The sequence below is a fragment of the Anolis carolinensis genome, chromosome 6 (assembly GCF_035594765.1).
Source record: "Anolis carolinensis isolate JA03-04 chromosome 6, rAnoCar3.1.pri, whole genome shotgun sequence".
NCBI classification, from domain to species: Eukaryota; Metazoa; Chordata; class Lepidosauria; order Squamata; family Dactyloidae; genus Anolis; species Anolis carolinensis.
In genome coordinates, this window is record NC_085846.1 from 22,659,732 (window position 1) to 22,687,150 (window position 27,419).

General features: G+C 42.1%; 1 protein-coding gene across 1 annotated transcript; it reads right to left on the reverse strand.

Annotated features, from left to right (window-relative positions):
* Positions 1 to 1,509: 1,509 nt before the first annotated feature.
* Positions 1,510 to 25,510, reverse strand: trpm4 (transient receptor potential cation channel subfamily M member 4). Its single transcript, XM_016994646.2, has 25 exons — positions 25,331 to 25,510; positions 25,146 to 25,213; positions 23,848 to 24,016; positions 23,288 to 23,468; positions 20,021 to 20,187; positions 18,613 to 18,790; positions 18,362 to 18,426; positions 17,234 to 17,416; positions 16,871 to 16,970; positions 16,519 to 16,634; positions 15,299 to 15,643; positions 14,693 to 14,821; positions 13,760 to 13,889; positions 12,853 to 12,998; positions 12,543 to 12,655; positions 11,608 to 11,706; positions 9,520 to 9,894; positions 9,153 to 9,285; positions 8,622 to 8,796; positions 7,626 to 7,794; positions 7,022 to 7,203; positions 6,060 to 6,192; positions 4,836 to 4,908; positions 3,337 to 3,433; positions 1,510 to 2,284 (listed from the first exon to the last, which is right to left on the reverse strand). Exons 1-25 carry the CDS (start codon positions 25,355 to 25,357, stop codon positions 2,280 to 2,282), a joined length of 3,558 nt encoding a protein of 1,185 aa, XP_016850135.2. The 5' UTR covers positions 25,358 to 25,510; the 3' UTR covers positions 1,510 to 2,279.
* Between the last annotated feature and the right edge of the window lie 1,909 nt (positions 25,511 to 27,419).

Consider the following 27,419-nt stretch of genomic DNA (forward strand, 5'->3'; position numbering starts at 1 on the left):
ATCATTAATATTAAAAAACATTCAAGTTAAAACATAAAAGCATATAAACCTCAGCACCCCTGACTTAAACATCTTCATCTTAAATGCCTGTCTGAATAAAAAGGTTTTATCCTGCTGCCGGAAGGACAGCAGGGAAGAGGCATCCAAAGTCAAGGGGCAGCCACCAAGAAGGTCCGCTCTCTCGTTCCCACCAACCAAGCTTGAGATGGAGGTGGGACCGAGAGAAGGGCCTCTCTTGAAGATCTCAGGACCCGGGCAGGTTCGTACAAGGAGATGCTGTCAGCAAATAGCCTGGACCTGAACTGTCTAGTGTTTTAAAGATCATAACCAGCACTTTGAATTGTGCCTGGAAACAGACTAGCAGCCAGTTGTCCGTTCCTTGTAGCCAGCTCGTCAGCAACCTGGCTGCAGCTCTTTGGGCCAGTGGAAGTTTCCGAGCACTCTTCAGAGGCAGCCCCATGTACAGTGTGTTACAGTAATCCATACGGGATGTAACTAAGGCATGGACTACTGTTTGGAAGGGGCCTAGGATTTGGAGCAATGGGTTCAAACTACAGGAAAGGAAATTACACCTGAACATTTGGAAGAACTTCCTGACCATAAGATTTGTTCAGCAGTGTAACTCTCTGCCTTGGAGTGTGGTGGAAGCTCCTTCCTTGGAGGCTTTTAAGCAGATTCTGGATGGCCATCTGTCGGGGTGCTTTGATTGTGCTTGATTGTGGCAAGGGGTTTGACTAGATGGCCCTTATGGTCTCTTCCAAGTCTATTATTCTATGATTTTAAGGGCCCTTCTACACAGCCATATCAAGGCAGATAATCCACAATATCTGCTTTAAACTGGGTTATCTGAGTCCACACTGCCATATAATCCAGTTCATTGTGGATTTTATACAGCTGTGTAGAAGGGGCCTAGGTTAAACCAATGATCCAGCAATTGTGCACTCTAGCTTTCCCTAATCAGATATTCTCCCAACATGGGATGTTGCAGTCCAATACATTAAAGCCCTTCCACATAGCTATATAAAATCCCACATTATCTGCTTTGAACTGGGTTATATGGCAGTGTGGACTCAGATTACCCAGTTCAAAGCATTGTGGATTATCTGCCTTGATATTCTGGGTTATATGGCTGTGTGGAAGAGTCCTTAGAGGTCATCAGATTGGGAAAGACTGGCCTGGTGTGGTTCACACTACACACAAGGGCCTTGGACATGGTTTGAGCTGCATATGCTTTGTCCTTGTCCCACCTTTTCGGCTTTCCATTGAGACATCTGGCTCACCCCTGGGAAACAAAATGCTCTGCTGTGTAGACCTTTGATCTGATCCAGCAGGGTTCATCTTATATTTCTGACTTTCCTTCATCTAGTATGTCTACTTCTTACAGGAGACACCAGGCACTGAACTGGATACTTTCTGAGCACAAAGGTGTATGTTCTTATATCCTCAGTCATTCTCATTCATATTACACAAAGATAAATATTGCATTTATCCAAGAAAATCTAACAAAAGTTAAGCAAACAAAGATACATATTTATTCATTTGAACTGCTGTCATGTTGAGTTATTCTTTTAAATTGTCTATATCACATTCATTCGCACAGCAGCCTTTAGAGGTGTTAGATCACTCTTGTTTTGATTGCAGAAATGGAAACTATGAGTGAGAGACAGGGTTCTTGCAGGTGAGTTGAACCTGGAAGCAGCAGCAGTTACTTCATAGCCTCCGGGTTTGGTCCTTCCTTCTGTCCAAACATGAGATGTTTAGAATTGTCCATCAGCAATACACAAAGAACGATCCTGTAGTTTTTTTTTCATGTTTGGTTTCAAGTGGAGGTATTTGATTCTAAATGTCTTTAATCAGGGCTAGAGTCCATATGGCTCTAAGTCAACTTGGTGATTTGAAAAGTGCTTATTTCCTGGGCCTAAAACAGCCCAAAAACATTGTAAAATTGCCCTTCCATTGGCAAAAGCACATGAGGCATTTTGCTTTTGCTTTTTTCACACACAACGGTTTAAAAATTCAGTGGGGATAGGAGTGCAGTAGGGAGATGTAACTCTTTTTCTGTGCAGGGCAATGTAGCCCTGAAATCCTGATGGATAGATTGCTACAGATGGCACAAACTGTCCCGTTTCTTCATAAGTGTTTGTGGCAAAGCCATTGGCAGCCTGATGTCTGTCTGGTTTCCACAGTCTTCTGACAATGAGATATGCCTGAGATTTTGTAAGTGGCCAGATGCAAGAGCAATTTACCTCTCCTGAGTAAATGCTAGTCCTTCAAGAAGTTCAGTCTGCAAGAAAAGAGACCAACATGTGAATGGAAAAATATCCCATTGGAAGAATTGCACCTTTTGTGGACTAACCAGGCTAAATTTATACATTATATAAGCCTCACTGAGGCCCTTTCTACGCAGCCATATACAATTCAGATTATCTGCTTTGAAATGGATTATATGGCAGTGTAGACATATAATCCTATTTAAAGCAGATAATGCTTTAAATAGATTATATGGCAGTGTAAAAGGGGCCTAAATGGAAGGATGATTTCAAGAGTGCTGTAGTTGTGTATTCCTGCATGGCATGATTTGGACTAGATAGCTCTTGTGGCCTCTCTCAGGCCCCTTCTACACTGTCCTTATACCCTAGGATCGGACCCCAGATTATCTGATTATCCCAGATTATATGGCAGTGTAGACTCATATAATCCAGTTCAAAGCAGATAAGCTGGGATCAGATCTTGGGATATAAGGAGAGTGTAGAAGGGGCCTCAGACATCTGATTTGAACTGGATTAGTCTACATTGCCATATAATCCAGTTCAAAGCAGATAATCTGGATGTAGAAAGGACGTCAGGAATTAAATTCTATGATCTGAAAACACTGGAAGCAGCTGCCAGACAATGTAGGCAATGTTGAATAAGATAGAGGAGACAGCACCCTTTGCTCCTCATTCTCGAGTAGTGCAGTCTTCTTCATATCTATGTTTATCTTATGGAGAATACTGCATAATGTCTAATTAAACTCATATAAATGGACAAGCATCCTGTTAATACCTGCAAACATGCACACAGAGTGATGTACATTAATAGTATTGTATTTTAGTACTCATGATATACATAGTCAATATTTGTAAAGTCCACTCATCTGAATTGATGTTTTATATCTTACATGTGTTTTATTTTATTGTATTTTATACCGTGTTCACTTTTATGTTGTTTTTCGGCACCTTATGTCGTCTGTAAGCTGGCCCGAGTCCCTTCAGGGAGATGGAGGCAGGATATAGGAATATTATTATTATTATTATTATTATTATTATTATTATTATTATTATTATTATTACATACCCTTCTTCCGAGTGGGAGGAGCCTGCCTCCCCTTTGCCATGTCACTTTGAGCCAAGACATCAACCATCCAAGACAGGACACTGGTGCAGTACTCCATCTAGTCAAAGTAAGTATAGGATAAGAAGTGAGATGGGGGGAACATATCCTGTTGGGTCCTCAACAAAAATGTGGTTCCGTTTCTTTTCCTGTTCTTTATGAATCAACTTGACTGCCTGTCCTCATTTTCCAGAGACTATCATTTTGGTCCCCCTTCCACATAATCCGCATTATCTGCTTTGATCTGGATTATATGAGTCTACACTGCCATATAATCCAGTTCAAAGCATATAATCTGGATTGTATATGGCAGTGTAGAAAAGACCTTTGTGTATCTTGGTCACTGATTTCCTCCCTATTCTATCACAAATAGTTCACAGCCAGAAAAATCCAACAACACTTGCACTAAGGACTGAGTTTCTACAAGGAACACTAGAGAAATACACCTAGGACTACCTAGATTTCTCCTCTTCTCTTGTGTAATCTAATTTCACTTTTCCTATCACAGAGGTGTCTTCCTTTCCTTTCACTCCTCTTTCCTCCAAGAATGTACCGGTAACTAACCAATAACATTCCAGGCTTATCTTACTATCTTTAGGTATAGTGCCCATTATTTCTTTCTCTCTAAAAGGTAGAGGTGCGTGCGATATTTGTTCCATTTGTTTCATTACAGTATTTGTTTCATACCATCCATTCAGATGGCACGAAACAAAAGAGCCCATTTTTGGATGAAACAAAATGTGAAACGAAAGAAAAGTTGCACAGTTTCTGTTTCTTTGTTTGGTTTTTGGCCGCATGGCTTTCCTCATGCGGCCCAGGGAGTTCTTCTGCATGTGTCAGAAGAGGAGGAGGTGATGTTTGGAGATTTTGGCCAATCAGAGGCCAATGAAACTGATGTTGCCAGAGTATTTAATGGGGCGGCTGCCCCCAAAGAAGGGGACCTCTGTAGCTTCTATTTGGTATACTGTAATATTTTAAAATCTTTAAATCTTTTATCTTAATTCTTTGTTTAAAACCCCTCTTTTTTCTCCCTCTGGGTAGTATTGTTTTTTTTAAAACAAACAAACAAACAAACAAATATTTTTCAAAGGAAAAAAACTGTTGGTCTTCTGCTTTTCTTTAGAAAATCTTTTAAAAGTTGGTGGGCTAAAAGGGGTCGATATGCCTTCCATGTATGGCGATTTTCACCCCTCTGGCCCTAAAACTGAGGCGTGTGTAAACCTTGGAAACTTTACCCTTGCCACCAATGGTCTGAAATTTTTCATTTTTTTCAGACGCGAGACAAAAATCCCATTCGGATAGGGTCCCATTTTCAGAAGTGGCAAACAGAAACAAAAACGGAATGGAATTAATGAAACAAAACAAAATGGATAGCGATTTCATACAAATGCACATCACTACTAAAAGGCCTTTACTGTATCATGTACGGGCAAATCACAGTCATCCCCCTCCCTCCCTCATACCTGTGTCTCAAGGGTTCTCAAACGTCGCTCTGATTCCTTGATCTCGGAAAGCTGCTTCAAAACCTGATCAACTCTGCAAGGTGATAGGAGTGAGGTGATTATTACCAAAACGGTTCTCTCCACTCTAGCATGTGCCAAACTGGAAGTCACTTTCCTACCTCCTATAAGGATGCCTGAGATTGTACCTTATAAACTCACTTGCCTCAAAGATCCTTAATGCCCTTTAAAAATGTAGCAGCCACCACAATCAGTGGAGGTCTATTCTCTTGTTGACTGGGGAAAAGCTAACCAATGTTCCCACCTCCTCTTGTGAGCAACCTCCGGTGTAATGGAAAGAGTAAGGATCCTGTCAGAATTCCCCCTTGTGCTGTGGATTTGTCATATAAGAGGAAGTGGATTGATCAACTACTTTGAAGAGATCATGAATAAAGGTTATATAGGGATTGGCCCAGATCCGTGTATTCATCTCCTGTTTTCTAACATTTTATTTTGTATGTTGACCTTTTATGACTGTTTTATTGATGCTGATGTTTTATTGTTGAGTAATTTGTTTTATTGTCTTGCTATTGTTATTATATTGTTGTGTTTGGGCATGGCCCCATGTAAGCTGCCCCGAGTCCCTTTGGGGAGATGGGGCGGGGTACAAGAATAAAGTTGTTATTATTATTATTATTATTATTATTATTATTATTATTATTATTATTATTAACATAAAACCGTGATAAGTGTGTACAGTAAAAACCCCGTATCTGCAGGCAATAGATTCTTTAACTTACTGTGGATGTAGAAAACCATGGATAACAGCAAACCTTATTGAAATGAATAACTTCTATTAGAAGTCACCATAGCGTTGTGCTGGAGGACATAGGAAATACTTTAAAAGGACGTATTTTGTGAGATGCAGGTACAGAGGTCGTACTGTATCTGTTGGTTATGAACTCATAACTACTTATCAGAATTTTGCCTGTGCGTTTTAGGATCAAGTCCCTTAAAGTGTGGATACTTAGAGAGAAATGCATATTTTATGAGAAAAGAGTTGACATATTTCTGTATAAATGGAAAGGTCTGTGGATATTGCTTTGTTCAAAGTTCACAATTTATACAGGAATGGGAAGGAATGCATGTATAAAACACTAAAAACTGACAATGGGCAGAAACAGATCATTTTCACTTGATTTTTCCTGTCATCCCATCCTACTCCTAGCTTCTACATCTCAATCTTACTTTTGGGAGGTTCGCCGAAGCCGCTCTGTGTCTTCATCGCGTTTCTGCCGAGCCTGAGTGACTAAGTAATTTTCTTTCTGCACTGATTCCCAGGTGAGCAGCCGTCCATCTTGAGCCTCAGAAAGTTCCAGCACTGTGTCGGAACAAACAGTTGGACCCAGGGCAAAAGAAAGAACAAAAAACTTCATGTGAGGAAGACATATATTAGGGAAAATATTTCACTGCATTCATAAATGCCCCAAGTCAGCCATCTCTCAATATAATGTCCTCCAGGCAATATAATGTCCTCCTGTCAGCTCCGGCCAGCCCATTGGAAGCGGCAGAGAGTCTACGCTATAGAATTAATTCAGTCTGTACTTTACCTGACAGTGTTCAATGATAAGGAATCCTAGGAGTTATAGTTTGATGAGATGGCAGCCTTTTTGGTAGAAAAAGCTAAAGCCCTTATAAAACCACAACACCCAGGATTCTACAGCATTCAGCCGTGGCAGTTAAAAGACCTTTTCACATGCGGCATTTTTGCCTTGTTTTGCTGCTTTTATGTGCAGCTTGGACGGGGCCTACCGTGTGCCAACACACGGTGCATGGCAGACGCTGCCCACATTATTCCCAAAGTGGTTTCCTCCACCACTACGGGGAGGAAAGCATTGTTTGGGCAGCTCCAATGAACATACTTACACTTTCTTTCCCTCTTTGCCATGTGATGGCAGAAACTGTGATGGACAACGTGCCCCATCTGGACCCCGCACCCTGGACCCCACCGTGTGGTGTGGGGAGGAGGCACCACAGCACACTCCGAAAGGGCCGTGTGAAGAGAAGGAATGTGGTGCCAAACTGCATAAACCCTAAGGTGTCGATGCACCCTGTCCAGTCAAATGCATTATGTTACTTATAAGAGACTAACATGACTGCCTTCTTGGAAACATTCTGAACAATAGCATTCCCTTCCCTGCTGCACTCACAGAAGTGGCGTCCCTTGGCCGACTGCACCTTGCGGATATGGCGCTTGAAGAAAAGGTGGAGATGGCTGATCAGGATGAAAGGTGGGGCCAATGCTGGGCGGCTGTGATACTCCAGAATCAGGTTGTAGCGCTGGGATTTCCAATAGATGTCACTGTTGCCTTGCACCTTGGAAAATGTATAGCTATGAGGGAGCAAGAAAAGGAAATGCTGAATAAAGATTTACATAAAGAATAGGCAGGTGCAAGAATCAGTGCGCTATGCAGTGTGAAAGTTGAACGATGACTCTGGAGATGAGGGTTTTGCATTATAGATTAAGCTACGATATTTTGTATTTACAAACAGTCCAAACCTCCTTGGGTCCCATATGGGAGAAAAGTGGGATATAAATTAAACAAATGAGACTATGGAGAACTATTACAGGTCACAGCATGAAGTACTCGAATAGCTGAACCAATGGTCTGACTTGGCATCAGGCACCTTCCTGTGTTTATAGTTTAATGCATTCATGTCATACATAAAGACCTTATACAATGCACTGTGGTACAGCATATTCACTTGATTATATATTCACTCCAAAAACTCATTCAACAACAACAGTGATACCTGAACATGGCAATGAGCAAATTGAGAAGCAGTATGTTGGCTACAAGAAGGAAGACCACAAGGAGAATGAGCACCAGCCAGTTGGCATACGTGTTGGTGCAGGGCTGTGCGTTCTCCATCACGATGGCCACAGGATCATAGGTGCAGTTTGATGCCGCAATCAGAGCAGCTGGGAGGCAAAAGACAAAAACAAAGTGGAGGGTTACATTATTCATGAGATATAAATCCCTATCATATTGACCCAAACAATAATCACCTTCCATTTCCCCAACTATAAAGACCCCTAAATACTTAAAAAAATAAAAATAAAAACACACACACACACACACACACACGATCAGCTCCTTGATTTTTTTTTACATGACCAAAACACACATTTATTAAAATCGACTTCCATCTATTATGTGGTGTTCCTTATATTATTCCCTTGGTACTTCCAGTACCCTTATATCTCCTATCTTGTTTCTGCATCTGTTCTCTATTCTTTATTCTGAGACAATTCTTTTGCCCTCATCTAGCTCCTTGATGTTTTTGATTACCCTTTTATTTATCTTTCACATTGCTATCCCAATTCTATACTTAAGCATGAGCCCCATCACCCTGGCTGGTAGAAGAGATAGAAATTTGAAGAACTGAACAGAATTAAAACTTCATTTCCCATCCTCTCTTCAACCCAAATGGAACAGAATTTAATTCCCGGAATGTTTCTCTATTTTCTGAAGCTGTTAGAGCTGGAGAAGTAATAGAAGTGTCTGTCCCCTTCTTGTGAATAGAAATCATATAAGCTCCTAGAGAAGAGAAGCCCTCTCCTCCATGCCAAGTATAGAAATACAACTTCTTATCACTCCACTGCCAGCTCCCAGGGGACTGGTAAGAATTATTGCCAAAGTACGAACTTAAATAGCCTCATTTTATACAGTTATTTTCAAGACATGGCAGCCCAAAGCCTTTGCAAATTGAGAATGGATGCTGCTGCCGCCACTGTCAAATACGCACCGTCAATTTCATCAAGCGGGATCTGTCCAAAGATTTGCAAATAAGGTCGGTAAAAGACACGCCGGAATATCCAGGGGAGACGCCGATCATGAGGTAGGAGCAGCCCCTCTGTGGTGACCCCATAGGCCACCAGCCAGACCCCAAGGAAGAAGAGGAAGAGGAAGACATCCTTCATCTGCAGAAATATTAAGGTAGAGTAAAGGTTGTTTAAAAATAACAATTTACTCTTCTGTGCTTCCACTTTTCTTGCTGCTACACAAAGAGGGATGTTTGTGTATACATATTCTGCTACATTGGGCTTAGCACAACGGGCTAAACCACCAGCTTCAGAAAAATCCTGTTGTTGTTATTATTATTAGTATTATTATTTTATCATTTTTACTAAAATATACTAATAAACTTTAGCTGAACAGTACACAAAAAATTATAGACAGACATTTGGTGTCACTCCTTCTGATGATATTACCCAGTATGGTCTGAACCCCGTGTGCCCCACTAATAAGGCCAATGTCCACACATATGTCTGCTCACCATCCTGCCAACAATAATCATCTTGGGCCCCAGCTGTTTGTTGACAGCAAAGATGTGGATGAGACGAAGGGTGAAGACCATGAAATCCAGGCATAGGATGGTGCGTCCAGACTCATAAGACTGTGGGAGCAGCCTGTGAAATCATATCATACAGAAAGAGAGCAGAAACAATGTCACTCATTCTATCTACTCTACTATGATATTTACTTATTAATCTCTAACATTGCAATCGCATTCAAGGTGCTTTATAATTAAGGATATAACTTTAATTATGTCCCAGTGCTATGGGAAGCCTCGCACTGATAAGAGGCACCTTTACTTTAACCACAAGTTGGTGGCATAAAAGCAACAGAGTTCTTCTTCCCACCTGCACACCAGTCCTATCATGAAGAGCAGGAGGGCCGTGATGTCCAGCTGGTTCCACGTGTCCTGGAAGTAAAGGCGTATTCGCTGCCGTATCGGGTGGGGACCCACAAAGCAGCCCTGACGCACCTCCTCACAGACCAGCGTGAAGACCCAGACGTACAAGAAGATCTCTGTGCCCGATGGGCCTTTGGGAGGTGGGGGGTCGAAATCCAACAGCAAGACGTAGGAGAAGAGGAAGAGGAAGAGCAGGTACATCACCACGTTGCTCAGGAATGCTGTCACAGGAGCCACCCAGAACTGACGCCAGCGACGCAACCAGAACTGGCGAATGGAAAGTGGAGAAGGTGGGGAGGGTGGGGAAGGAGGCTCTGTATCGCTGGGACAGTGAGGAGGGGGTGAAAAGGGCATCAGTGAGTGAGGGTCCACCTCAACAAAAGATCTCTTAAATTGATTTGCCTATTAATTTGAGTCAACTAATTCATGCAATAATTTGCCCGCATATGGGTAAATCCCAAGACAAATTAAAACACATATACATAATCTCTGCTGTAGGTAAAAGAGGTCTATAGAGGTGAACTCCACAGGACACTGCCCACCACTCCTTTGGATAACAAGTCATTTTTCGGGACCACGATTCCCTATGGGCACTGGCTACACTTTTGCTGGGGCATTCTGTGTATTGTGGCAAAAAACAACAACAACAACAAAAAAAACTTATAAGCATGAAATCTGATTATACATCTTCCCATCCATCAGGACAAAAAAGCTGTAAGATCAGATTCTTCAAGCCACAAAGAATAACTCTTTGGGACTACCGTAATTGCCAGTTATTCATTTTCCTGGGTAATTTTATGGGCCAGGTTCCAGCAGAAGTTTTTACTCTTGAGCTGCCCGCTCCCAAGTAGAGGGCCTAATATATTTTAAATTTGTTAATGGTTTTAAAAATAAAACAATGACTTAACTATGTTTTAATGTTTGCATTGATAGTATTTGAGTTCCACTGTGTTTTAAATGATTGCAAGCTACTTTAAATCCCACAATGCAAAAAAGACAGGATATAAATTAAATAACTAAATAAACTGAAGGTGTCAGGAGCGACTTGAGAAACTGTAAATCGTTTCTGTGTGAAAGAATTGGCCATCTGCAAGGATGTTGCCCAGGGGACACCCGGATGTTTTGATGTTTTGACCATCCTTGTGGGAGGCTTCTCTCATGTCCCCGCATGGGGAGCTGGAGCTGACAGAGGGAGCTCATCCTTGCTCTCTCTGGATTTGAACCAGCAACCTTCAGGTCAGCAACCTAACCTTTAAGTCAGCCATCCTGCCAGCACAAGGGTTTAACCCATTGCACCACCGGGGGCTGAGTGAACGGGTGGAACAAATTAAACTATGTAACAACATTTGAAAAAAAAAAAATCTGTTCCTGATTTGAAAGTATTAGTTCCTGTTTAATTGTAAATGCCTAACTTTGAAATTAGTTGCTCTCCTCTATAAATTTTGTTTTTATAGCTACTATAAACTGAATTGAATTGGTTGAGACGAGAAATTCATTGAAAACTGTAGCAAAATGTGCTGAAGGATGTCCCACAAAAACGTTTTTGCAGCTTAATAAACTTTTCCCATGTTTTTATGATAGAACCAATGAGGAAATGACATTTATAACCCAGGAACAAAAATCATGTTACATAGTGCAATTCTTTTTAATCGTATCAGATGCGACTTGAGAATTTACTGTAAGTCACTTCTGGTGTGAAAGAACTGGCCGTCTACAAAGACGTTACCCAGGAGATCCCGGATGTGTTACCATCCTGCTGGGAGGCTTCTCAGCTAGAGCTGACAGATGGAAGCTCACTTCGTCTCAAGGATTCGAACCACCAACCTTCATGTCAGCAACCCAACCTTTAGGTCAGCAGTCCAGCCGGCACAAGGGTTGCCATTGTTATCAATGATAACGATAGTATTATTATACTTTCCAGGGTTTTATCCTGCTTCCTACAAGGCCCAATGTGATCACAATCCTACAAGTTATGCCCCCCTCTGCTTCTCTCCTTCCAACCCACCTTCCCCAAAGTATGACTATTTTCCCCTACTCAGAATACATGTCCCTGATGGTACTTTTCACATCTGTGTCAAGGCTGTCCAGTTCAAGTGGGCTCGAGGGATCCAGACGAAGGTCATCATCCATGTTCCTGTAAAAACGTGAAGTCACACTCATGTTTTGAGCAAACAGGTTTAAGGCTACTAAATTTCTTCATCCCACTTCTATTCCCCCTTTTATAATATTCATCCTGATCACCTTTGTGATCCTTAAATGAAGACATCTTCAGCCCAATTTTAGAGAACATTCTCCCACAACCTGAAGATCTTCAGAAATACCGAGATGTATCTGGCAATGTCATTACCCAATGTAGCAGAAGCATAGTGGGAGCTGTAGCACAATATATCAAAGTGGTCCTGGATTTTGTATTGAGTTTTCAAAGGTTTTCAAAGGTTAGGCAGGACTGGGAAGGGTTGATAACTTGAGTGTGGAATTAATTTCTCCCTTTGTGACCCAGCAAAGGAATACAGGTAGCCAGGTAATCCTGGTTAGTCCTGGTTTGGCATCAGTAATGGTATATTGGTTTAGGTCAGTGGTTCTTAACCAGTGGTCCCCAGGTGTTTTGGCCTACAACTCCCAGAAATCTCAGCCAGTTTACCAGCTGTTAGGATTTCTGGGAGTTGAAGACCAAAACATCTGGGGACCCACAGGTTGAGAACCACTGGTTTAGATATTAGACAGAACCCTGGAGATCAGGGCTTGAAACTATGCTTGTCCATAGAAACCCACTGGATGGTCCTGGGCAAGTCAAACACAGCCTCTGAGGAAATATTGGAAAGCCCTGTGAAAGGTTTGTCTCAAGGTTGTCATAGATCAGAAATGACTCCAAAGCACACTTCTAATGGTCAGAAATAAACAAACCCCAAACTCCTGTCTCCTAATGTTGCACCCAATACTGTTGAAGCAAATTATGCCAGTGGCACCCACCTGAATGTGATGAAGCTTGTAAAAATGAGAGGAGGGCAAAAGAAAGTCAAGAGGAGCTGCCAAACTGAAGTGTTTCGCTCCATCTCTCCCCACCAATTCTGGGTAAGCAGGGACTGTGGACAGAATAGAGGAAACAACCATCACTGTGTGAGCTTGGGGCATTCAGCTTCACTATTCTTCCCAATTTTCGTCATTCTCTTTCATGTCTAAAATGCTTGAAACTACTGTTCCCACTTAAGGATGATCTTGAGTATGTGTGCAAAAATATTTCAGTTGACCTAATAAAGATAATTGTCTCATAGGGTCCTACCTGAACACCATCATGAGCAAAAAAAAGACGGGCATCAGCCTCGTGAGCCAATTGGAGGACAGTGGCTCCACCCCAAAGATGAGAACGACGGACCAGTAGTTTATAGGCCCGTGGCTCACCATTGCGGTAACATTCACCAAATACTCCTGGAGATGAAGGGCAAGGGAAGAACAGAAAGCAGAGACATTTTATTTGTACTGTCAATAATTTAAAAGAACCTCTTGTTATACCACAGTTGACATCCTTATTGACAAGTTGTTGCCAATATGGGAATTTAACTGCAGATGCAGTACAAATGAGCAAAATGCTTTCCTACATTCTCATGATCACTTTTAAATTGATATTTATATGTACTCATGTCACAGAGCAGTGAACTATAGAAGGCAGAGAGAGAACAATCTTAAACTAAACAGCAAGTCTATTTGGAGGGCTGCATACCGTCCAACTGTCCAATTTGGCCAGGACTATCTTAACTCTGTCACTCCACTTTTAAAGTTGCTTTTATAATGTCTGTTTTTCTCTCTTCCTCCCATTTTCTCCCTTTGTTCTCAGTTTATTCAACCATTGAAAATTTAGTTCAAAATACAAAAACAGTTTGCAGTTAGCTGAACTGATGGGAAAGAGAATAAGCAGCAGCATTTGCCTTTCCCAGTAAGCTCAGCAAACTGCAGCAGCGTCTCATAGTTTTCTGTTCTATCTTATTCATTAATTTTACCATGTTGATCACACTCTGAGATTATTTGGCCACACGAGTCCCAGTTTTCAACTGTGAAATCTTGGAGGGAACAGGGCCAGATGTTGAGAAACTCTGATCTAGAATGTTACCTTTAGAGTAATGGAGACAACTAGTCTCTCGTTTCTTTCTCAATATTTTTCTCTCTCTTTTTTCTTTTCCCACCTTACACACCTATAGCCAGATTTTCAAAGCGCATTGCCAAATCCTTCATGGCTGCCTCTTCCTCAGCCTCTGTCTCCAGGTGAGAAAGCTCTCGAAGCATGCGAGCAGCCGCCAAAGCCCCAGCCACTGCATCAGGTGCCTGTGATGGAAGGAAACCAGAAAACATCACTGGGGGTAGAAAACAAGCACGGAGCCCTTAAAAAAAACCTTCATAATCAGGTCAAGCCAGGAGTGGGTCACTACATCATATTATCTTGAACAAAGAATCATCAAGATGATGATGATGATGATGATGATGATGATGATGATGATGATGATAACAACTTTACTTCTATTCTGCCCTATCTCCCCAAAGGGACTCAGGGCAGATTCCAACAATGGCATACATTCAATGTGTTCATAAAACAGATAGATATTGTCATAAAATCCCAACATATGAAAACAGTGTTAAAAACCTAACACTACATTAAAACTAATATCGGTGAATTGAACACAACATTGATAAATTAAACCAATATAGTCAGATAGAATCAAACAAGAATTATATAGTGACATAAAATCTAAATAAATGTTTGCAGTAATTTACCATAGCCAACTGAAGTTCAACACAGTTGTGTGGGTTGGATTATGTAAGATTAGGCAATGTGTTCACTGGAATCTGACCACATTCCTAAAGAGATGTTCTCTCTAGGTTCTCAAGCATGATTGGCAGAAGGAAGTTGACTATAGAGTCATCAAAAGGACCTAGAGAATTCTGGAGAGAATGTTTTTTGATCAAATCCATGAATAATCAAATCTACAAAAGTCTAAACCACAACTGTGGTGGGATAGCTCTACAGTCCTTTTTTAAACTTGTTTGTTGTCCTAATGGACATCTTGCATATTTAAAATCATCATAATCATATCTATCTCTATCTATCTCTCTATCATCATCATACACACCATTTCCCAGAAATACATTGCCATCTCTCTACGGTTCAGCAGCACAGCCCATATAAACAGATCGGTCCAAGGATTTGGTGAAAGTTCATTGAGGTATGTAGCATCTCCATTGGGTATTGCCCCTTTGATCTTGGAACAGGAAAAAGGGAAAAGGCAAGTATTAACAATCAGAAAATTATTTTACCTCAGGTATCAAATACAATCCAATATTTACAAGTTAAGAAAATATACATCTCAATTTTTACCTCAACAACATTTGATTGATTGATTAGCTGATAAAAGATTAATTTATATCACACCTTGCTGCTTGCTCAAGACCCAAGGTGATGCAACAGTCCAATGTTTGCTGAGACAATGGAAATGTAATGCTCCAAATGAATTATGTCAATTAATTGTGCATATATTGACTAAAAGAGCATCCTGAAGCCAATTTTCACATATTTTCTTTTTGGATTACAACTCCCAGAATTTCAACATGGCCCCTAATTCTACTTCATGAAGTTTTCTGGGATATGTTCTCCAAAAAACATAAATTTCTCTTCACATTATCCCTGCCTCCAGAATCACTTTGCCACTATCCATGGTCTTCCATCAGACCTGACTTACCCCTGTCCCTTTGTGACCATCAGGGTGGAGTCCAGCATAAAAGGGACCACAGACATCTCCCAACAGCTCATGCAGGACATGGGCCACTTGGGGCAAGTGGAAATCGGGCAGAGATCGTTCCACTAGCAGATATTCAGGGGGAGAGGAGGACTCAGAGACTATCCCATGGCGTCGCTCCAGAAGCTGGTGCAGCAAGGAGGCCTCAGGGGCCCCTGCGTACAGGAACTCTAGCTGTTTCCATGTCAGGAACTGTCCAACATCCAAGCCATTTTCCACAAACAGGCGCACCAAGGCAGGGCGGTCTCCTAGCAAGGCATCCCGCATCGGATCCTCTAGCAGGCGGGGCTGCAGCAAATTGTAGAATATGAATGATAGACAAAAGAGATGCAATGGTGAGGAGTGAGGAAGAAATGGTTGTACAGTAAACATTGAGCATCTGCTGGGGTTTGTTTCCAGGATCTCCCTCCATGTGTAGCAAAATCTGTGGATGCTCAAGTTCCATTTTGCGCAGTGGCAAAGCACTATTGCCCTCTTTTATAAAATGATAGAATCAGTGTTTACATTTTGGATATCTATCTATCTATCTATCTATCTATCTATCTATCTTCAAACTGTGGATTGTCTAATTTGTGGATGCAGAAGTCATGGATGCAGAAGTCCAAGCATACAATTCATGAAAATAACTGATGGGAGTCACTGGATTGTCACTGCTAGAGTTTGGAAATATTACTTTTGGGGGTTAATGACTACTTTAATCCTTCAGTGGCCATGCTGATTTGGGATTCTGGTAACAGTAGTCTTCACAAGTCAGTTTCCCCCCATTTTGGATCAAAGTGCTATTCAGAAAGTCAGGGGTACAGTCACCATGCTTTCTGGAAAGGGATTTGGGCTGAACAACTGCACTCCCCAAACAAAGGATTTCCCCTACACAGTCCTGACTCTCCATCCTTTTATCGATTTAAAACATTGTTCTCCATGTTAGTTCCTAGCTAATAGTACTCTACATCATATTCATCTACTTTTAAAGTGCATTTATGATATGGTTGTATAGTGGAGGCTATTTCAAGTCTCTCTTGGCCCATCTTTCTCACAAGCCTAACTGTGAAGAAAAAGCAACAACACGTAGAACTCGAGAGTTAATAATGTCATTAGCGAGGGGAGTAAAGGGGGGAGAGGGAGAGAGTATTTATTTCTTCCTGTCCCTTCCCTTGTAGACTCACATCCCAGAGAATGTCACCACGGAAGAGCTCAGTGCTGGCAATGTCCACCCGGTTCCAGGCCACAGCCAAACGCAGCTCATCCAAGTAGGAGGTGGCCTCACTTGAGCGCCTACAAGCTGTCAGGAAGAAAGAAAAAGGAGAGTGACACCATTAACATTGGCTTGCCCCAGTCCCTTGTATGGGCAGACTGAGGGTGGAGTGAGGAAAAAAGGACATCATGTCTTCCCACATCTTCCCACTCAAGGACATTTTCATTCAGAATAGAAACAGGATAGCACTGAACACATGTTTAGCCCAGTAGTGAAAAACATGAAGTCAGGTTCCAACTAAATATATGTGGAAGGATTCCTACCTTTCACCAAGGCTTTGAGTAGAATGGTCTCAAACTCCTCTAAACCTTCTTGATCTGAATAAACAGTCACCAATTCCCTCAGAGCCCCAATACGCTCCACCTGGTAATGTAAACAATGGAGAAATTGTTAGAAATTGCTTAGAGGTGGGGAGATCAGAGTTTTCTGACCAGAGAGAAATCAACGCATGCCCACTTAGTAACTGAAGAAGACTAGTGAGTTATCCATAGCTATGGAAGAAAAGTTTCAGATGTTCAAATGGAATAGAAAGAAATCTGAATTAATTTCGAGTGTTTCTGATACAGCAAAGTGAGAAATGGACAGCATAGGTAGTGGCAGAGACAAAGAGGGGCTGGAGAGCTCACCTCCTCTGCCAACTGCTCCAGTTCATTGTCAGGAAACTTCCCCTGCATCTTCTTCATTGCCAGTGTCTTCAGGGATTCTCCAGGCTGTGTCTCTTCCAGTAACTCAGCTAAGCAGTCAGCCGCTCCTCCAGTTCCTGCCAGCAGCAGGCAGGGGATAGAGGCATGAACAGCCTCAGACACACGCTGGGGAAGAGAACAAGGCAGTTGCTTGGGTTAGAGGTGCAGGGTTCTTGCAAAAGTGAACAAATGCTTACTTGAAAGAACACTTCTCTAGAATCCTTAGGTCTTCCAGCATGACTCTGATGGACAACTTCCTCCAGTCATGCAGATCACATCATGATTCTCTAGAAATCTGTTGATTTCTAGAGAGAACACCTCTTTAGAGGTCTCTAGATCCTCCAATGCGATTCTGTGTTCAGCTTACAGGGGACATTGACAATAGAGTCCATCAGAAGTTGACCAGAGAGTTGTGCTAGAGGACCTAGAGATCCCTAGAGAGAACATATTAATCAAATCTGCAAAAGTAAGACCTGCAAATGTAGAAAGCCAACTATATTTGGCATGAACCATTATCGAATTGTCCCTTTCTGAGGTTTCTACTTTACATTTGGGTCCCTAGTCCTTCTCCATACTGCACTCATCAACAGGTTCTTCTCAACTGGTCATACTTTCTGTGGTTGTCCACTGTGACTGGCCAAAAACATTGTGCTGTACCAGAATGAGAAGCAGCAAACAGTCCTCCCTCCTGGAAGCACCAAATGAAAATGCAGGGTACCCAAAGCTGACTACTTCATTTAAGCACATGTGGCAGGTAGCCCACATGTGTTTCTCTCTGATGCTGGCAGTAAAAAAGCAATACTACTACTACTACTACTACTACTACTACTACTACTACTATAACAACTGACAAGTTGCTGCCATTTCTTGACACTCCAGGCCAATTCTCTGCCTTACAATAGACTTTGCCCTGTTGCCTGCATACATGGACATACCCTCCCTCTATTTCCAGTAGTTCTTCTTTGTGCTCACACATCCTGCCATCTGCATCTATTCACACATGTAGTTGCTAGTTCTGTATTTGTGTCCCAACCTCTTCCAACAGCCTTCACAGAATCCCTCACTCATTACCTTGAACATGGATGAATCTCCACTGATAAGCATCACCAAGACAGGAATCTCAATACTCCCACAACCTGTTGGAGTTAAGATGGGGGAATTAAGTGAAGTTATGAAAATCTATGAATGAAGCAGTGTGACTGTTCAAGAAAATCCCTATCTGGATACAACCCACAGAATGATTTCTGGGAAGCAAGTTAGAGTAACTGTGGTAAGCAAAGGAGGACAGAATCACAGTATATAGACATAGCAAATTGTCTCACCTCCAGCTCCTACTTTCTGCTGGGCAATGTAGCGCTCCAGGCGGGCACGGAAGGAGGTCTCACCACCTGCCCTGCCTTCTGTCCCATTGTCCACCAAGAAGAAAGCAGAGTGGTTGGCATCCAGAGGACAGAAGGGACTCTTAGGTGCAGTTCGTTGGTAACGTGCTGGGAACAAACCCTTAAGGTGAAATAAAAGGAAGGAGTGAATACAGGAAAGGCTAGAAAGTTATCTCACATCCAGCCAAAATTTCAACAAACATCATTAATCTTTGTGTGTCTGCTTTGCAGTCACCAGCAGTCACTCTTTTCACTTCTTCGTCCCCTCAGGTTGATTCTACTTTATCCAAAATGTTTGGGACTAGAAGTCTTTTCGATTTCTAATTTTTAAAAATATTGGAATACTAGTATTTGCACATACTCTCCTCTGGTGCAATGACTTTTATTGTATTACACAAAAAGACTTTGACTAGTCTTCTTGGTTTAAAAGGGTCAGGCTAACATTGGATTCCCATGACAATTGCCATAAATGTCCCAAATGTTCCTCCATTCTCCATCATGGTTTTGCCAATGCCACCCATCAATCAATTCTCGTCCTCTCATGCTAATCCTGAGGCAAGAAGATGTACAAACAGTGCACCAGCTGCCATACTAACAGCAAAGCCCATCATGAAGCTCATTTTCACTCTGTCAAAACATCTGGGTTGTGACTGTTTCAGGCATCTTGACTGCTCTGGGTTCTGCCAAATCCTGCTTTGCCTTTCTTGGGGCAACACTTCCCGTATTTGCATATACAGTGACTAAAAGAAAGACTAAAATGCTTGAACTTGAGCAGCCAGCTAAAATTTCAGCAGTTGTCATTAATCTCTGACTATTTAATTCAGATCAAACTGCATTATGGTCAGTGTAGACTCTTATAATTTAATTTAACTACAGTGCACTGCGTTATATATGTCTATTCTGACCATATAATGCAGTTCAAATGTCATTAAATGGTCAATGTAAATAGGGCCTGACTGTGTCTTCATTGCAGTCACCAGCACTTTCCACTTTGACTATTTTGCCCCTTCAGGTTTTTGGGATTTAAGATCCCTCTTGCCTCCCGCCTCAGATTTTGGAATACTTGTATTTGCCTATACAGTATATGCATAATGAGATATCCTGGAAGTGGGATTCAGGCTTAAACATGACATTCACCCTATACAAATAATTTCAGAATTATGCACATAGCCTGAAGGTAATTTATGAAATATTTTGAATAATGTTGAGCATGAAACAAAGTTTGTTTCATTGAACCATCAAAAAGCAAGGGTGTGACTATCTCAGCCACCAATGTGGACTATTTTGGATTTGAGGGTTTCAGATTTCAGAGTTCCAAATAAGGGATGCTCAAGCTGTGTATTCCCTGTACCTTGGGGTTCACAAGACTACGGCGCTGCTCCACAATGCCCCACGGGGCGATGCCCATGGCCACCACATGCGTGCTGGGGTTGGTACTGGCCGTAGTGTGGTCCCTCACTGCTTCGCCAACGTGGCGGCCGACGCCAGCATGGAGCCCACCTGTCATAATCCAGGCCCCTGTATGGGACAAAGAAAAGTAGTGGAAGCACACAGTCATGGTATAGGTACCATCTTTTACAGAATGATGAACGTAGGTAAAGGTAAAGGTTTTCCCCTGACATTAAGTCTAGTCGTGTCTGACTCTGGGGGTTGGTGCTCATCTCGATTTCTAAGCCAAAGAGCCAGCGTTGTCCATAGACACCTCCAAGGTCATGTGGCCAGCATGACTGCATGGAGTTTCATTACCTTCCCACGGGAGCGGTACCTATTGAGCTACTCACATTTGCAAGTTTTTGAACTGCTAGGTTGGCAGAAGCTGGGGCAAATAGCGTGATCTCACCCCACTCCCTAGATTCAAACCTGTGACCTTTCAGTCAGCAAGTTTAGCAGCTCAGCAGTTTAATCCACTGCGCCATCGGGGGCTCCATGAATGTACATAAGGCATATATTTGGAAATAAAACATTTTCATTTGACAGTTTCACAAACTGGCTACTTCCTGGACCTTCTTCATATCCTCTTCTAATGAGGCTTGCTATTATAACTAATCTGTGGTGGATGTATTGGCAATTTTTAAAAAATGAATGACAATCATTTCACTTTGAGACACACCTATTGAACAAAGTGCTCCCTTACTACCCATACATAAACTGCTTATCTCACTAAGTACACAGAGGAGGACCAGCCCTCAAACATCCCTCTGTGTATTTTACCCCCTCCTTCTACTGCAAACTATATATAGACCCACTGAATGGGCGAAGGTACTTTACAGACTGTAAACCATCCACGTCCAGGAATTAAATGTGCATTTTAGAAGGTGTTTCTTTTACACAGCTAGAAACACGCTTCATGCACATGCAATACTTACACACTGCTTCAAAAACAGAGAGACAACAAGAAGAAAATCTGCACATCTAGAAAGGAATACACAGTATCCATAACTCCTTTCAACCATGCATGGAAATTTACTTTGAAAGCATTATGTCCTTCACAAGACAAACTTGCCTCAACTTGTGAAATTGTTTGGGTCACAAAAACATGTCCTTTTAAAAATATTTGTTTATCTTCTAAATCTGGGACTCAAAGCTTCTGACAAGGTGGGGTGAAAGCAGACATTACAGCTAGTATGGTGTAGTAGTTTGAACACTGGGCTATGGCTTTGGTGATCATGGTTAAAATCCCTGATGACCTATGGAAACCCACCGGGTGATCTTAGGCACATCACAGGGTGCATCTACACTGTAGAATTAAAACAGTTTGATGTCATTTTAACTTCCATGGCTCAATGCTCTGGCCAAAGACTGCTGGTGCGTCATGAAATCCTGGGATTCCATAGCACTGAGCTATGACAGTTAAAGTGGTATCAAACTTCATGAATTCTCTCAAGGCAAACCACTTCTGAATAAATCTTGCCAAAGGTTGTCATAAGTCAGAATGGCCTTGGAAGCAAACTACAAACAACATAACTTACATTATATTATTAAATCACAATAAAAAATGGCAATATGAAACTATCCAAAGCATTGCTACATGCATTAATAACTCAGATATAGATACCAAAGCATATATAACTTCCACAGTATACAATCACTGCAATGTGTGAAATTGTATGTCACAAAAGTACACCTTAACAAAAGCACTGATGCATGCATAGAAACGCCCATGGTGCAAACACCCCAACAGCTTTTGATATTTTCTCTGTATACACACAGCACAAAAAAGTGGCAGTCAATACTCTCCCATCTTTTCCTTTCTTGTTCCTCCCTTACTTTATTTGCCTTCATAGCTGGATGACATTGAACTGCAGTAAACCAAGAAAGAATCCTGCGCAAACTGGAACCAAGCACTTGTAGATAAGGAGAAAAGAATTACAATTGGCCTCCCACGTTTATGGGTTTAACTTTTGCGGATTTGATTATTTACGGATTTGATTAATATGTTCTCTCTAGGAACCTCTAGGTCTTTCAAGGCTGGAGTTGCATTGGAGGACCTAGAGATCCCTAGAGAGTAGGGATGTGCAGAATTATGTTTGCAATTTGGGAAAATTCGGCGATCCAGCAGAACCCAGCCACAGCCTTAATTGGAACGGATTACAATGGCACACAACGGTTGGGACTTTGTGAGTTTTTAAAAAATGTAATACAAATGCTTATGACTAGTGGTTTTCAAAAGGGGGTCTCTACATGTTCATGTTCACATTTGCCAAATGGATATGGCATCATTTTTCCTTGTCAATAAGGTTATGATTGCCATTTATTTCCAAAGGGATATGTGCCCAGAGACTGGGTGCAGTTATTTCCAATAGAAATCTGGGTTCGAATTGGTTGGAATGCTAGAGATGTGGGATAGAGATATGTGGGCTAGGATTTATATATATTAAATAAGTAATCTGTCATGTTACATTCTAATGCCGATAAGTTTCCGGTCCCAGTTTGAAGTGCAGGTTATCATCTACAAAGGCCTAAACGGTGTGGGTCCTGCCTATCTTCGCAACCGTATTTTCCCCTATGAACAAGCATAGACCCTAAGATCTGCAGGATGGCCCTTCTGTCGCTCCCGTCACCGTCACAAGTATGGTTGGTGGCGACAAGAGAAAGGGCCTTCTCAGTGGTGGAGATGAGCACCCCCCCCCCCCCTAGAGTCAGACACGACTAGACTTAATGTCAAGGATAAACCTTTACCTTTACCTTTATGATTACTGTAATTGGAGATGTCCTGGTTGGTTTGATTACTGTGTGGTGCAAAAGGAGTGGAGAGGTTATGTTTGCAGGTGAAAGGTAATGCATAGCTCAATAAACCAAGATATGATCATTTGGCTGGGCAGTTCCAAATTTGTGCACACAGAGCCTCATAAAGCAACATTCACAAAGTCAATTTGCATGTAAATTACTCCAGTTATCTATATCTTGTAGAAAGGGATCCAGACTACTACAATAAGAAATGTCAGAATCATATACATATTCATTCATTTAATTATTCGTCCATTCATCAAAGCATTCATTGATTATGCTAAACACTTAGGACAATGTCCATAGGTTTCAATTTTGATAACATCAGAAATGTCCATGTTGAAAGTGTAGAGGAGTAGAATGAAAACAGGACCAAAGGATCTTGCCTTACCTGTGCTCTGGGCAGCTTTCACCAGTCCTTTTCTTAACACATCCTTAAGCCAGGCCCTCACACGCACCTCACCTTCACCGCCCACCACAGACACTACCAAGTTGGGGCGTGGGATTTTCCAGGTGTGTGTTACCAGGGCATAGGCAGCTGCAGGGTCAGATGTGTCTGACAGACGAATGAACTGCAGTGGAGAGAACAAGCGGTGTTTGGGACAGGGTTCGGAAGAAAGTCCTCAGACCATGACTCAGATTGCCCCAAATACTAGTATTAGGTTACTCCAAAATATACAGTGCCTTCCCCCTTGTATTAAACATCAGCCTCTTTACTGCAGATACTTTGGTTTACAATTCCCACCAAAACAAATCAGCATGACTATTGGTATCTTGAGAGGTGTAGTCCAACAAATCTGGAGATGATCTCATTGGGAAAGGCTGTTGTCAATGCCAGTCGGCAATGTTGCCTTGACTATAATACCTTTGTTGATGCATAACAGTTCTTCTCATAATTTCTCCTTACTCATACAATTAATTCATTTAGCCTTGTCTTTTGATAAAACTCACCTTGCTAGGCCTGCGGCCAGCCCCCACAAACTCCACCTCACCATAGGCATCAGTGGGTCCCTCTGTGGTGTGTTGGGCTGAGTCCCATTTGCTAACAATGGCTGCTCCAAAGGCATCTTCTGTGGCCACAGATCCATGGTTACTACGAAGACTTCCACACTGGCACAGGCTGGGTGGCATACAAAATTAATAAAAACATAGAGATTTCATGTTCATATTTTAATGCATAGATCTCAGACAACTCCATTTAAAGTGTTGTCGAAGGCTTTCATGGCCGGGATCACGAGGTTGTTGTGTGTTTTCCGGGCTGTATGGCCATGTTCTAGAAGTATTCTCTCCTGACGTTTCGCGCACATCTATGGCAGGCACAACCTCTGAGGATGCCTGCCATGGTGTGGGTGAAACGTTAGGAGAGAATACTTCTGGAACATAGCTGTACAGCCCGGAAAACACACAACTCCATTAAAAGGTTTTCTTTTTTTCACTGTCACAAACTTGAAGTCCACCCATTGGAGTTTACAGCAACATAGTGTCTCCAAAAGTGGATGAAGCAGAACTGTGGAACAAACTGCTGATGTAGTAAGTTGTTTTCAGCATCACAACTGAATTTTGGGGACCAGTCATGTCACACAGAAATGTACTTGCATGGAAATGAAAAGATTGTGGAGGATAATATAAGCACACCTTTCAAAAGTTCTCGGATGAAACTGGGACAGATATAGCCAAGCAACCTCAGAATGTAGTCAAGAAGGCAAAAGTTATTAATGAAAATAATACACAAGCCAGGAGAGACTGTAGCAGTTTGCTTTTTCCTGAGCCTACTGGGAAGGGAAAGGTTTTACACCTTACTCCTCTACTTCTGCAGCAACTGAAGCTGATGGGAAAGGAGGAAAGCGAGAGGAGAAAGGGAAAACTGGGACAATTGAAATCTGCTGAATAAGTGGGATGACAGAGAATAAATCAAATTGCCAATTTGAAACAGTTTAATATATAAACAGAGAGTCTGATGCCCATAAGAGTTCTTCCACAGCTGGAGACATGGAAAATAGGTTGGAATGCTTCTTCACTGCTGAATTCAAACCATGCTAAACTGATAGTTTAATTTATTATAAATCATTCTGAAGTCTCTTGACATGGAGAAATTTGTAAATCATATCTACATCTGCATAGCTGCAGGGACAGGTGGCAATAAGGCAAAGGAGGCGGCTAAGTGAAAATACCGTACATGCTTTGGGAGAACCCGGAACTTACTCCTATCTGAATTTTGTGCAAAGAGGAGCGGGGTAGGCTTTACTCACCCTGGTTCACCTGGTTGCTCTATAAATGTTGTGCAGATTTTCTTCTTGAAGAGTTTGGGGATCCATGCCTAAGGAAAAACCGAAGATTTAGGAATGAGCGGGAAAAAACTCTCAGGGAGCCTCATTACTCCAGGCGAACAGTTTTGACTAGCAGCCAAACAGAAGCAGTCCAGAGGCCACAGTACCTGGTCTTTCTGGTTGGAATTGGCCATGGAGCGGACCAGGGAGGCACCGCTAGTGCCACGTTGGAGCCGGAGTCTCCAGGTTGTTTTGCCGGTGCCTCTCTTGCCTAGAATGAGTAAGTCAGATATCACGCAACAGAGACACCTTTAAAATCCAACCCTCTGGCAGTCTCACCACACCCACTGCAGGAACTTGCTTAACTGGATAAGCGCCTCTGAGAGCAATACAGAGTTCATGTACAATAAATTTGGATCAGTTATTTATGGGAAGACATTTAATTGTTTGGGTGGCAGTGGTGTGGGAATTACCCACACACACAAAAATCACTCCAACAGTCCTTTTAAGCCAAGTCATCCCATCTTTCCTTCTCACAGGGCCTTGTATTCCAATGTGTGCACCCTGCTTTGAATAAACAATAAGAAATAGTGATAAATAGGCTAAGTTGTATTTCACTCTACAGTTGCATTAAATACGTGGCACTTTGATACACTTTCTCCTCCATTGTACATAATAGTGTGTTAGGGAGAACTGCCCCACAGTGTGTGTATGTGCGTGTGTGTATCATGAACTTGTACACTAAAGGAAGAGTTACCTTGCTTTCCAAAGTAGGATTCTTTTGCGAATTCTCCCAAAAGGTGTTGGAATGTCTTGGAGACAGATTAAACTACTATCTACTAGTTTGAAAGACCGAAGAAGTCTGAAAAAATGGCTTTTAAAAAAGGGCTCATAAACCTTTTTTGGGGGTGAAACAAAACAAATTATTTTTGGGGTAATATGCATATTTATTAGTTATAGTTCTATCCCTCCAGATTTAGATCCTTCTTTTCCTCCGGTGACCATAAGGCAGTATATATGTCTCTCTAACCACCGCCTTGTCATGTAGATCAGGTTGTGAGAGAGTTAATTGTTATGTGATTTCAGCCTTCCCGGCCACCACCGGCACCTGAGCTTCAAGTGTCAGCACTGAGTCCAGGAGAACCCCCAGACTGCAAACTTGTGTCCTTCGGGGGAGTCTTAATTCCTTTGAGTACAAGTTGCCACCCTATATCCCAATCGGCCTTACGACTGACCAGGATGACCTCTGTCATGTCTGGATTAAGCTTCAGTTTGTTAGCCCTTATCCAGCCTGTCACAGCTGTCTGGCACTGGTTCGGGACTCAGGGAGCTTCCTTGGATTGGGATGGAAACGAGTATACAGATGGCATTGAACTCCAAAACTCTGGATGACCTTACCCAGCAGTTTCATGTAAATGTTGAAAAGCATGGGGGATAGAATACAGCCTTATGGGACACCATAGGCCAGTGGCCAGGGGTCCGAGCAGGCATCCCCCAGCACCACCATCTGGGTCCAGCCCTTCAGGAATTAGCAGAGTCACTGCAGTGCAGTGCCCCCAAGACCCATCCCAGAGAGCCGCCCCAGAAGGATACCATGGTTGATGGTATCGAAAGCCGCTGAGAGATCCAAGAGAAGCAACACGGATACACTCCCCCGTCTAGCTCTCTGCGGAGGTTATCCACCAAGGCGACCAAAGCTGTCTCTGTTCCGTAGCCAGGCCTAAAGCCAGACTGCGACGGATCAAGATAACTGGTTTCATCCAAAAATCCCTGGAATTGAGTGGCCACCAAGTATTGCATTTGTGATACTATACTATAAAGTATCACATATGTAAAACAAAATTCAACATAGAGATGGAATCAAGGCACTCGAATGGGCAAAGTTTCAAACATAACATGTTTTCATATAAGCACAACTTTGGGATGCTAGAGTTCAAATCTGCACCCAGCCATAAAGACCCATTGGGTGACCTTGCACAAGTCACACTCTCTCACCCTTTGAGCAAGACAGTGATAAATTTCCTTGAGATAAATGTTGTCAAGAAATTCTTAGGGTGGGGTCACTGTGAGTCAAAGCCAACTCAAAGGCACATTACAACAACATAAATAATTTGTGTTACCAGATCTAATAGCACAGGCCCTTGGGATTTTCCAGTTTCTCTTAAAGGTATTGTATATTTCCAGTCTCTCAAGGTAGTGTATATCTGTTGATATCACAAAAATATGCTCTCCGGAGATGCCTTATGTTTGTGGGCT